The 12,742-nt window shown below is 43.9% G+C and overlaps 1 protein-coding gene across 1 annotated transcript in view; it reads right to left on the bottom strand.

Annotated features, from left to right (window-relative positions):
* The window catches only part of LOC126481703 (epithelial discoidin domain-containing receptor 1-like), an 833,514-nt gene that overhangs the window by 24,934 nt on the left and 795,838 nt on the right, over positions 1–12,742 (bottom strand). Inside the window, exons 15-16 of the mRNA XM_050105651.1 lie at positions 7,806–7,973; positions 2,416–2,553 (exon numbers count right to left, since the gene is read on the bottom strand). Coding sequence (XP_049961608.1) covers positions 2,416–2,553; positions 7,806–7,973 — 306 coding nt within the window. The remainder of the gene's footprint in view (positions 1–2,415; positions 2,554–7,805; positions 7,974–12,742) is intronic.

The following is a 12,742-nucleotide window of genomic DNA, read 5'->3' as shown; positions in this document are numbered from 1 at the left end:
GTGTCATGAAGTCTCTTCTGAAAGTATTTGTATGGAGTGTACCCGTGTAAGGAAGTGAAACGTGGACGATAAATAGTTTAGACAAGAAGAGAATAGAAGCTTTCGAAATGTGGTGCTACAGAAGAATGCTGAAGATTAGATGGGTAGATCACATAACTAATGAGGAAGTATTGAACAGAATTGGAGAGAAGAGAAATTTGTAGCACAACTTGAATAGAAGAACGGATCGGTTGGTAGGACATATTCTGAGGCCTCAAGGGATCACCAATTAAGTATTGGAGGGCAGCGTGGAGGGTAAAAATCGTAAAAGGAGACCAAGAGATGAATACACTAAAAATATTCAGACGTATGTAGGCTGTAGTAGGTACTGGGAGATGAAGAAGTTTCACAGGATAGAGTAGCATGGAGAGCTGCATCAATCCAGAGTCTGGTCTGAAGACCACACACACACACACACACACACACACACACACACACACACACACAGTGTTGCCAACACACGAGTCAGCATCCTGACATATTTTGCATAGTTAAACTCCACATTATCTTATGTAATACTTTTATGGTGTAGGTCACCACTTACAAACAAGATACTGATTGCACAAAAGCAAGCATTAAGAATAACATGTGGTGCTCGTCTGTGGTCTTCATATAGATATCTGTTCAAGGGGTTCAGCATGTAATACATACAGTCACTAATGAAGTTCAGCATAAATGATTCATCAAAATTTTAGAGTAATAGTTACAGTACAAGAGGAAAGAATTATCTTTAGCACCAATTATTAAACCTACCAGTGCCTCAAAAAGGAATTCAATGCACAACAAGGAAAAGATTTGACCATTTTCTGTATAACATAAAATGTATGACTGAAAGCAAAGAGGGTTTTAAATTTAACCTAAAATTATTTCTCCTGGACAACTACTTCTGTATTGTGGGCCAATTTCTGTTTAAAGGTAGTAGCCCGTGAAAGAAGAAAGAAAAATAATTTTTATTATGTTTAACTGCTTAACACAACTAAAAACTAATGTGTTCATTAATGTTATCACAAATCATGTATATTGTAAAATCACTCTTTTCACATCTTTCGATAAATGGGTCGTTCAAATGATGTATATAACATGTAACTAACAAACTAATTGACAATGGTGATGTTGGTTTGTGGGGCACTCAACATCGTGGTCATCAGCACCCGTACAAGTACCAGTCTTTCCATTTCCAATCTCGCTGCTAGACGAATGATGACGAGATGAGGATGAGATGATGAGGACAACACAAACACTCAGTCCCCAGGCATAGATAATCCCTGACCTGGCCACATATCTAACCTGTGACCCCGTGATCTAGAGGCAGAAACGCTTGCCTCTGGGCCACGAGCTGCGGACTAATTAATTGATGCATAATCTTCATATGTTGAAGGCAGTAGTGCAAACCCTACAGCTGCTGTCTAGAGTACTTTCAGGCCATGCAGATACCTATGTAGACTATTGCTCAATACCTTCGGAGATGTAGTAGAGGACTTCTGAAATGTATTGGCTCAACAGGAGCCATTGGAATTACTACTCTTAACACACAGCGCCGTGAGTGACTCAAAGAAGACATCATTATAGCTGGCTGGCGAGTTAGCTACCTGCTTCTCCAGGGCCGTAATACCGTTAATTGGAGATCAGTACAACAATCAATGGGGAACCTCCCCGCAGGAGTGGGCAAATCTAGGAATATTATATAGGAAATATACCTTGGCACCGGAAGTGCAACAACACTCACGAACTGTGGGCTCAACCAGTGTCAGTGAATATCACAACCAAAGACAATCCTTCATTTGCAAGCGCTTACGGCTTACGTACAAGACTGCATGAAGTGCTTCAGTGGTCAATATACAGGGCTCGTATTCGAAAGGGGGTGAGATCCAAATCTGCACCCGGCCATATTGATTAAGATTTCTTGTGATTCCCCAAAACACACGAGCTGAATACATGAGCGTTTCCACGACGTTCCTGTATTCCATTCTAGGTTTTCTCGACGTTGCCGTAACGATTCAGTTTCGCTTTTATTCAGATTCCAGAAAATTTTTTGGAGATAGCATTTGAAACGGACGTGACATATAGATTGCTGTCTGGAAGCATCTAATCTGATATAATAGATATGTTTAATGATGGACATGTTGCGATTTTTTTTGAGAAGCAGGGGAAAAATAATTTTATTTCATACTTACGGTCAGGATCCAACAAACTAAACAGGAGGAAACGTTCTTCCTCGATATACACCCAAATCCACCGAAAACGAGGTAAATACCAGTTCGAATGTTTCATCTTGAAGTGTAACGATGGTACAATACAGTTTTACAGTGAAACATATGCTACTTTCGTGTACTACCTGTGTTATACAGCATGTTAGTTGAATAACGGAGTACCTACCTTGCTGCTAAGTCGCGGTGTATCAGTTCCATAGATTCGAGGTATTTCATTCCCGATGCAATCTGCGACGCCATATATATGAGACATCCGTAACTGAAATGGAAATAAAATTCATAAACTGAAGGAATAACTAATTCACTACCAAAAATTTTGAAATGTTTTCTACTCACCAACTTACCAACTTACTAAGAACACAAATTACTACTTACTGAGAGGAACAAGTATTACGTATGTGTATTGTTAAGTAGAGAAGTATGCTGATTTCGTTAGTCTACTATAGAAAGATAGAGAACATTCTGAAAGAGTAACAAAAACAGTCATTTGGAGATATTACTGATCTGCTCCCGTGACACAGTAACACTTTAACACCTGTAGCAAAATTGTGTATTATTTTTCTCACCGACATTTGCCTCAAACCGTAAGAGAGGTGCGAGCTGACATACTACTCGTAGACTCATTTCAGTGTCTACGTTAATATCTCATAGTATGAGTATATACAACTGTGCACTGTGATTTTGGCTTCATAGGGAGTAATATTATTGTGTCACATATAATTCCCTGTCATAACTTAATCTGGAACAGGTATAAACGGTTATCTTCAATGTCCGCGCCCTCGAATGGGCGTTAAACTGTAATCTTCTTTGCTCTCTTTTTTTTCATGGCATTTTAAAGGCTTAAATTTGTCAGAAAGACGTTATGTACACGATAAAGTTTCTGTCTTCAGTCAACATAAAGAAAGCAACCCGTCTTTCGTCAGGTTGCAGAGAATTGTTACGGAATGACCCGTCCCAGGCAGAAATTATTTAGCTTCAAAACTCACCGTGACACTCGTTCCCAAAACTTGGATGCAGCGTTATTTTCATTGCTTTCTCAGTATAAAACAATCAACACGTGATCATAAATGACAGATCTGTGCTAAAGAACCTGAGATGAATCATTTCTACTTCTTACAAGGTACTGGGTAACAAGCACATGTATCCTACTTAAACGCACAATTTTTAAGTTTGCATTGTACTGCGTTGAGTACACTCAGTAAAGTGCAATATCTGACAAAATATTAGTCACCCCATCTAAAAGTTCGCTAGGCCCTTTCAAGCACTGTATGTGTTGTGGAACTGTTACCAAGCCTTCACGTGACACTCCATTGTTGACATAAGACATGGCAGCGAAATGGCGTGTGTGCGCTGTTCGCTTGTGCGGAGCAAGTCCTGTAAGATAGCTCAACTCGACAGAGTGATAGAAGGGAGGTACCGTGTTTGGACGTAAAGACGACCACACAGCGAAATAAATTGCTCAATGCGTTCGTGTATCAACGCAGACTATCCATCATATTTGCAAGAAATGGTGTACTACTCGCAGCGTTGTGCCATGGCGTCAGTACAGTGGTGGTAAAGAATATTCTAACCGAGAGGGACAGCAGGCGGGTGTCCCGCCTTATCAAAAACAATCGATATCAAATCTCACCATTTTCTGAGCGGTCACTGCAGAGGGAGGTGCGGTGTGCTGACCACACGCCCCTCCAACCCGTATCCTCGCGTGAGGATGACACGGCGGTCGGATGGTCCCGATGCGCCACTTGTGGCCTGAAGGCGGAGTGCTATCTCGTTAAATGGTATTGCTTGTAGCGGCAAGTGAAGCTAGATGCATGAAGGGACCAAACAACACACAATCTGGAAAACAGCTGCACACGTGTTTGTGGGCCGCAAATTGCCTCTTTCGAAGTGATGCAAGACTTTGAGTGCACCGACAGCCTAGCGAGGCGTTCAGACCACAGTGTGAGGAGGGTGCAGTTCAGTTCAACCTGGAGGCTTACGTGCGTAGTTTTATGGGCGTTTTTCGTATGAAGACAAGAACCTATTCATTCTGGTCAACGTGGATATGAAGCCGGAAGTTTATTTCAGTGTTTTCGATGAACAGGCGACTAGATGTTCCTGTTTCTTCTTCATGAGTGAGATGTGGACACTGCTTTCTCTCACGTTGAGAGCATCCGTTTTCTCAGGGCATCATACGAGGGCAGTTCAATAAGTAATGCAACACATTTTTTTTCTCGGCCAATTTTGGTTGAAAAAACCGGAAATTTCTTGTGGAACATTTTCAAACATTCCCGCTTCGTCTCGTATAGTTTCATTGACTTCCGACAGCGCTGTACGGAGCTGTTAAAATGGCGTCTGTAACGGATGTGCGTTGCAAACAACGGGCAGTGATCGAGTTTCTTTTGGCGGAAAACCAGGGCATCTCAGATATTCATAGGCGCTTGCAGAATGTCTACGGTGATCTGGCAGTGGACAAAAGCACGGTGAGTCGTTGGGCAAAGCGTGTGTCATCATCGCCGCAAGGTCAAGCAAGACTGTCTGATCTCCCGCGTGCGGGCCGGCCGTGCACAGCTGTGACTCCTGCAATGGCGGAGCGTGCGAACACACTCGTTCGAGATGATCGACGGATCACCATCAAACAACTCAGTGCTCAACTTGACATCTCTGTTGGTAGTGCTGTCACAATTGTTCACCTGTTGGGATATTCAAAGGTTTGTTCCCGCTGGGTCCCTCGTTGTCTAACCGAAGACCATAAAGAGCAAAGGAGAACCATCTGTGCGGAATTGCTTGCTCGTCATGTGGCTGAGGGTGACAATTTCTTGTCAAAGATTGTTACAGGCGATGAGACATGGGTTCATCACTTCGAACCTGAAACAAAACGGCAATCAATGGAGAGGCGCCACACCCACTCCCCTACCAAGAAAAAGTTTAAAGCCATACCCTCAGCCGGTAAAGTCATGGTTACAGTCTTCTGGGACGCTGAAGGGGTTATTCTGTTCGATGTCCTTCCCCATGGTCAAACGATCAACTCTGAAGTGTATTGTGCTACTCTTCAGAAATTGAAGAAACGACTTCAGCGTTTTCGTAGGCACAAAAATCTGAACGAACTTCTCCTTCTTCATGACAACGCAAGACCTCACACAAGTCTTCGCACCCGAGAGGAGCTCACAAAACTTCAGTGGACTGTTCTTCCTCATGCACCCTACAGCCCCGATCTCGCACCGTTCCATATGTTTGGCCCAATGAAGGACGCAATCCGTGGGAGGCACTACGCGGATGATGAAGAGGTTATTGATGCAGTACGACGTTGGCTCCGACATCGACCAGTGGAATGGTACCGTGCAGGCATACAGGCCCTCATTCCAAGGTGGCGTAAGGCCGTAGCATTGAATGGAGATTACGTTGAAAAATAGTGTTGTGTAGCTAAACGATTGGGGAATAACCTGGTGTATTTCAATGCTGAATAAAACAACCCCTGTTTCAGAAAAAAAAATGTGTTGCATTACTTATTGAACTGCCCTCGTACATACATCCCCAGTGTGACGAACACTCAGGCAGGCTATCAATTCTGTAACAGCCTACGAAATCAACCGACCTGAAATCAACAGGAAATGTCTAACAGTATTTAAAAACCTAGGGGATTATAGCTATCACGATTCCCGCAGCTTGGTAGATCTGCAGGTAAAATAATGAATGGGTGGCATCAGGTGGCTACGATTGTGACGCTACAACGCAGTCCTCGCTTACGTAACACATGAAACTGTTTGTATACGATGTATTGTTTAGTCTAAATACGTATTGTAAATACTATGTTTAAATTATGTAATATTTAACACTGGCAAGTCAGGGCATATTTAGTTAACGTTGAAGTCAGAGAGATTGTTTTGTCGCGCCTCTGGGCGCGGGAGCGCGCCAGCGGGCAGTGGTAGCAGTGACGCCGTGCTCGGAGTAAGACGTGCAGTCGAGTGCTGATAGTCCTAGCTGTGTTACGTCTAACGGCTAGTGTGTGGATCTAAGTACGACGGGAGAGTAAAGGTCGGCATACCTGGAAGCATGGCCGGGCAAGTTATTATGGATTAATGGGCATAGTGCTGAAGAAACGAAGACTTAAATGTGAAGCGCACTGTGGGCCCAAGTCGCAACAGTAAAAGCCCGCTGCCACATTGTGTCGCTGCCGTGGACTTCTGTCGATCCACCGACAACGAGGGGAGTAAGATCTACGAAATTTTCGTAGGATAAAATTGTAGAAGGCTTGCCAGTGACTGTGCTTTTCTCTGAAGTTGAACAATTATAACAAGCACTTCATAATCGAAGTGTTGCAGTTACATTCCACCCGACAATAACACCACGTAGGTTCCTTCCAATCCTCACCTTATTGAACCGAGTGTGTCACGCCATTATCAAGAGAAAACATGTTAATTATCAAATTATTTGCATAGACGGTGAAGAGTAAATTTTAGACTGTTTTGAACTATTGGTTATCGTAGTTAATTGTTGCACTTAATAAGCTTGCGCCAACCGTAGTAACTTAATAATAGACTGAAGTAATAAATTTGATTATTAAGATTTATTTCAATGCATATTCAGGTGAAGTTAATTCAAGGATATTTCATGAAACTATAAAGCTTATTCCACCTGACAATCCCCCAATTAATGAATTATTATGATTCAAAACATAGTTAATCAATTATTGGCAATATATTTCATTATGAGTAGATTAAACTGTGCAAAGTACCTAATTTTAAAGACAGACTGACAGTCCATTATTCAAAATCTCGATAGATAATTATCTGTGTTGTCAGCATTGCATTTAGCTGACAAATTACGAGCAAAATAAGTGTAGTTAGATTGTTATGACATTATTTTATATGACTACTGAGCCTTACACAGCACTTACGTAAAAGTTCCCGTTCCACCTGCTGCGCTACAAACAGGTAAATATTTTTGACACAATTATTCGCGTACTTAACAGTACTGTCGCTCACCAGTTGAGCTGGCAACCGATTTTTTAATTGCTTTTATAACTTAATCATTTCTTTCGGCAAAATTTCCACTGGCAAAATTTATTTCCAAATTATTTCCATTATTTCGTTTACCGTTCGTTATTGAATGAAACTACTCATTGAATAACGATCAAGTTATAACGTCTCCTGTTTACCGCGGAATAATCATTATTTACTTCGGATTCGGATGCCTTATCCCGACGCGGGTCAAAATTCATAATACTGGACATTGTCAACTTGTAATTTCGCCACGGGGGGGGAGGGGGGGGGTTGTAATACAATGTGCTGGAAGAATGCTGTGGGTCCTTCCAGGCGGAATTGGGGCAGTTTCAAGGCTACAGTGGATGTCACATGGTGTCTGCTGTAGGTGATAATTATTTGTTTTGTGCACTTAATTGATGAAAAATTGTAAGGGGTCCCATCTCGACGAATTCTGGTGTGTAACCCTCGGTAGCTTTGAGGCGGGGCGCTTATTTTTCTCGTACCTAGGTCTCCCTGTACCCATTACATAGTCGGCAGTGGTATAGGAAAGGAACAACGCCAGCCCCTGGCAGACACAGTGGCTGCACCCTACCTCAGCTCGCGGCCCTCCGGCCTGGAGAGGAAGGCGGGCAGCGCGCCCATCTCCCCGTACTCGTGCAGCGAGCAGAGAGGCTCCTCGGCAGAGCAGACGGCCAGCGCGCGCGCCACGTTGTCGTCCCGCAGGCTCGCCAGCCAGCCCACCTCATGCAGGAACTCCTGTCTGCCAGAACACACACACACAAAACATACAACGTCAGTACAGCTGCCCTTCCGAAGTGATCCTGAGTGCCTGCCAGCAATCCTGACAAAGCTGAACTCTCTCCCAAACACCCCATAAAAATACCATCATGTAATTTTGGCATCAAACAAGCACATAAATGGATGCAAGTGCATGCCTATGTGAGCCGTGGTAAAATTTGCTGTTTCGAAGAGCGCGCCGCAGCGCGTAGTGTGAAGCAGTCGCCTTCCGAATCTGGCGGTGGCGCCGCTGTGGCAATCGCAGCTTTCGTGTCTCCCTCTGGTGGGAAAGGGGGAAGGTTGCCTGTTCACCTGCATTTAAGGGGCGCTATGAGCTCGGCAGTCCTGCCCCCCCCCCCCCCCCCCCCAAATTCTATAAGTCCCTCCAGATTCCTGAGCATCGTGCACTCCGCCTCGCCTTCTGTATACGCCTCCCGTCCCCCATGCAGGTCCTCTATGACCTCATTCCTTTCCCCCATCTGCTCCTATTCCTCGAACATATCCACATACTCTACACCTCCTGCCACCTTGATCCCCCTCATACCCTGGTTACCCTCTTCTCTCCAACCCCGCCCTCTGCCCTGCCTTCACTGTTGCGTCCCCCCTACCCTCCATCTCTACACCCTTCATCTCCTTTCCCAAGGTGGGTTCCATCAACTCCCCCTCCCAGATGATGCCCTTTCCCCCTCCATTTATCCCTCCTATCAACTCTGATCCTCACTCCCCCTCCTTTCCTCTGTCCTTTTCTCGGGCTCCCTCTTCCCCTCCTTCCATTCTTTTTTTTCCCCACCTCCCCTCTCTCTGCCCCCTTCTCTCCCCCGAGTCCTTTTGCATTTCCCTCCTCTGCCTTTTCCCATTCCCTCTCACGTCTGCCCTGCCCCTCTCCCCCCTTATGAGTCCTCTCCCTCCTTTGGTTCCCCACCCCCTTTTTCGTTTTTTCCTCTCCTCCCTCCTTGTTTTCCCCTCCTCCAGGTCCCCCCCTCCCATCTGACCTTGGCTAGGGAGTGTCATCTTCGTGCCGACATTTTCGTGCAGTGTTTTACAGTGAGTGTTTTACAGCGAGTGTTCCGTTGTTCCATGTTGTGCATCTTTTGGGAAGTGTCGCTGGGTCAGATTTTTTCTTTTTATCTCTTGCGAACAGAAACCACACTGTCGCCATGTTTTTTAATTGTGTGTCTACTATGTTACTTGTCTGATTCCTGTGTATTTTATTAACACTGCCAACCCCTTTGCTTTCTGTTTTAACTTGCCACAATTTTCCGCCATTTTACACTTGAAGTCACCGTTTTATCGCCTGTTTTTCTTGTTTCTTTTCTTCTTCCGTTTTAAAAAAAGTCTGTAGGCTGTAGAGCAGCGTACTAAGCTGCTGCCAGCCCGCCCCATTCGGGGGGAATTGAAATTCAATAAAGGAAAAAAAAAACTCGGCAGTCGCTCAGTCTGTCAGTGTTGGCGAGTCTGGTCAGTTGGTCAGCTGGGTCAGTGTGGGGCAGTCAGTGTCTGTCTGTCGTCTGGAGTGCTAGTAGGTGTCAGGCCGCCAGTCTGCTCGAGTTTGTTCAGGCAATGGTCATTGGCGGTTGGATCGATCGGTTGGTCAGTCGCGCACTGGGACACAAGATGGCTGGTCCGTCTTGAGCGTTGGCACATGTCAGGTCGCCACGTGAGTCCAGTGGGCCGCGGCGTATAGCGAGGGGTAGTGGCTTCGCGGCCGACACGAGAGCAACAGGAGTCAACCCACGACATCGGTCTGCCCGGTGCGAGCTGCGGCGCCGTGAGACGGGAGATCGGCGCACCTTCCTGCGTCCGTTGAAGCGGCTGGCAGCGGAGCTGCGCCAGGTCTTCGCCAGACATCGCAGTTTATTAAAAGTTAAGTGATTCGTGATATGTTGTTTCTTTTACTTGTTGGAATCTACTACTTTCCTTGGTCAGTCTCTCGTCACTAGCTTGCTCGTCTCTCTCTCGTCCGCTTTTGTTGGCAGTTAGTGTCCGTTTGTCTGTCTGTCTGTCTGCTGGTCTGCCGTACGTTAATGGCTGCCTCTGTCATGTTTGTCGGATTCGGTGCTAACGAATTTATTGTTTGAAGTGTAACGGCCAGATTCCTGAAATATGTTTTTATCTTGCCTATCATCTTGAGGGGCGGTATATGTGTAATGTAGAGCATGTTTGTATATTTTAGGTAAGACTGCATTTCATGGGTTTTTATTTAAATGGTCATTTTAGTATATAAGTTGCCGCCCTTCCATCATAAGAGTTTTCTTTAAAAACATCAAGTTGCACCTTATGTGCCAAGTTAATTTTTTTTAATGTTAGTGTTTTGTACCATTTCCACCCGTCCTACGGGTTGCATAGTTTATATGCTTCTGATGGTTGTTAAAATTTTTAGTTTAAAGTAATCTGGTGTGATGCACATTTGCACCAGTGTAGTCTTTCAGAGGTTGTTGTGAGCAGTCGTGACTACGGCCGTGTCAAAGGCAGTGGCAAAGTTCTGAGCCCGAAAGCTGATACTGTCAATATTTGTTCTTTCTGCCTCTGAACAAAACTGTAGGTTGATATTTTGAGGGTGCTTTCTGCTTATAATTTTAAATGTTAAAAAAAAGGCTTTTAGGAATAAAATTTCCATTTGTTGAAAGAAATTTAATTTGTTTCCATTAGTTACCCATTGGCAACTACTTCCAAGCTCACATAGTGTGATTAAATGTGTTAATGTTCTTGATAAATCGATAGTAAATAAAATAAATTCTTAAGAAAAGGTTTCTAAAGTCAACTCTTAAGAATAGTTTTCTAAAGTAAATTCGCGGTTCAGTATGTATGTTTCAAATCTCCTCCAAAACAACTGGGCTGATTTCAACCAAGGTTGGCGCAAGTGCACACACACTATTGATTGCCTGGAAATAAGTGCTATCAGGGTAAATACCACCTAGCTGCTATAGGAATGGGGTAGGGGTGGAAAAGAGTTGGTAATGCCTGACATCTAGGCAGCTCTGCATGACTGATGTGTTCTATGATTAGTGGCAGAATGCATTCTGGGGGATATACACGCAGATGGGCTCAGATGATCAGAGAAAGGGGGCAGGAGGAGATGGATAGTTAGAGGGGGAGGATGAGTTGGATAGGACATGGACAGAGAAAGTGGCCAGAAGGCGAGCGACAGAACAGACATGAAGCTGGCCGTTGTGGCTGAGCTGTTCTAGGTGACTCAGTCCGGAACAGCGCTGTTGCTATGCTCGCAGATTTGAATCCTGGGTCGAGGGTGGATGCTTGTGATGTCCTTAGGTTAGTTAGGTTTAAGTAGTTCTAAGTCTAGGGGACTGATGACCTCAGACGTTAAGTCCCATAGTGCTTACAGCCATTTGAACCATTTCTGAAGAAGAGACGTAAGGGAAGATTTAGAAGGCAAACGGAAGGCAGAAAGGGTGTGAGATGGTAGAGGTTATAACGAGACAGTTGGAAGAGACGAGAGAGAAATAGGAGGAGGAACGTAGATTAGGGGAGACAGTTAAATTTTCCAGATGAATATCACGAAATCATAGCTTACTTCTACTCTCACGGATTTACTCACTTGGAGAACTTTAAAGGTATCAAATACTGTTTGTCTCTTTCTTGTGCTGTTCAGTGTAGCAACCAGGTCTTGCGAATCAGAACTGCAGCGAGATGAAGCCACGTGGGTGAACACCACACACAAACGTAATATCCTCTCTGGAATTGTATGGTGTAAAAGTGCGGAAATTCGGTCGTATATTTGTCCAAGATATATGACATACTATCAGTTTAATAAGTCACAGCTGCAAAATACTAACACGAATTCTTTACAGACGAATGGAAAAACTAGTAGAAGCCAACCTCGGGGAAGATCAGTTTGGATTCCGTAGAAACACTGGAACACGTGAGGCAATACTGACCTTACGACTTATCTTAGAAGAAAGATTAAGGAAAGGCAAACCTACGTTTTTAGCATTTGTAGACTTAGAGAAGGCTTTTGACAATGTTGACTGGAATACTCTCTTTCAAATTCTAAAGGTGGCAGGGGTAAAATACAGGGAGCGAAAGGCTATTTACAATTTGTACAGAAACCAGATGGCAGTTATAAGAGTCGAGGGACATGAAAGGGAAGCAGTGGTTGGGAAGGGAATAAGACAGGGTTGTAGCCTCTCCCAGATGTTGTTCAATCTGTATATTGAGCAAGCAGTAAAGGAAACAAAAGAAAAATTCGGAGTAGGTATTAAAATCCATGGAGAAGAAATAAAAACTTTGAGGTTTGCCGATGACATTGTAATTCTGTCAGAGACAGCAAAGGACTTGGAAGAGCAGCTGAATGGAATGGACAGTGTCTTGAAAGGAGGATATAAGATGAACATCAACAAAAGCAAAACGAGGATAATGGAATGTAGTCGAATTAAGTCGGGTGATGCTGAGGGAATTAGATTAGGAAATGAGACACTTAAAGTAGTAAAGGAATTTTGCTATTTGGGGAGCAAAATAACTGATGATGGTCGAAGTAGAGAGGGTATAAAATGTAGACTTGCAATGGCAAGGGAAGCGTTTCTGAAGAAGAGAAATTTGTTAACATCGAGTATAGATTTAAATGTCAGGAAGTCATTTCTGAAAGTACTTGTATGGAGTGTAGCCATGTATGGAAGTGAAACATGGACGATAAATAGTTTGGACAAGAAGAGAATAGAAGCTTTCGAAATGTGGTGCTACAGAAGAATGCTGAAGATTAGATGGGTAGATCACATAACTAATGAGGAAGTATTG

The sequence above is a fragment of the Schistocerca serialis genome, chromosome 5, assembly GCF_023864345.2.
Source record: "Schistocerca serialis cubense isolate TAMUIC-IGC-003099 chromosome 5, iqSchSeri2.2, whole genome shotgun sequence".
NCBI classification, from domain to species: domain Eukaryota; kingdom Metazoa; phylum Arthropoda; class Insecta; order Orthoptera; family Acrididae; genus Schistocerca; species Schistocerca serialis.
This window is presented reverse-complemented; position numbering and strand designations above follow the sequence as displayed.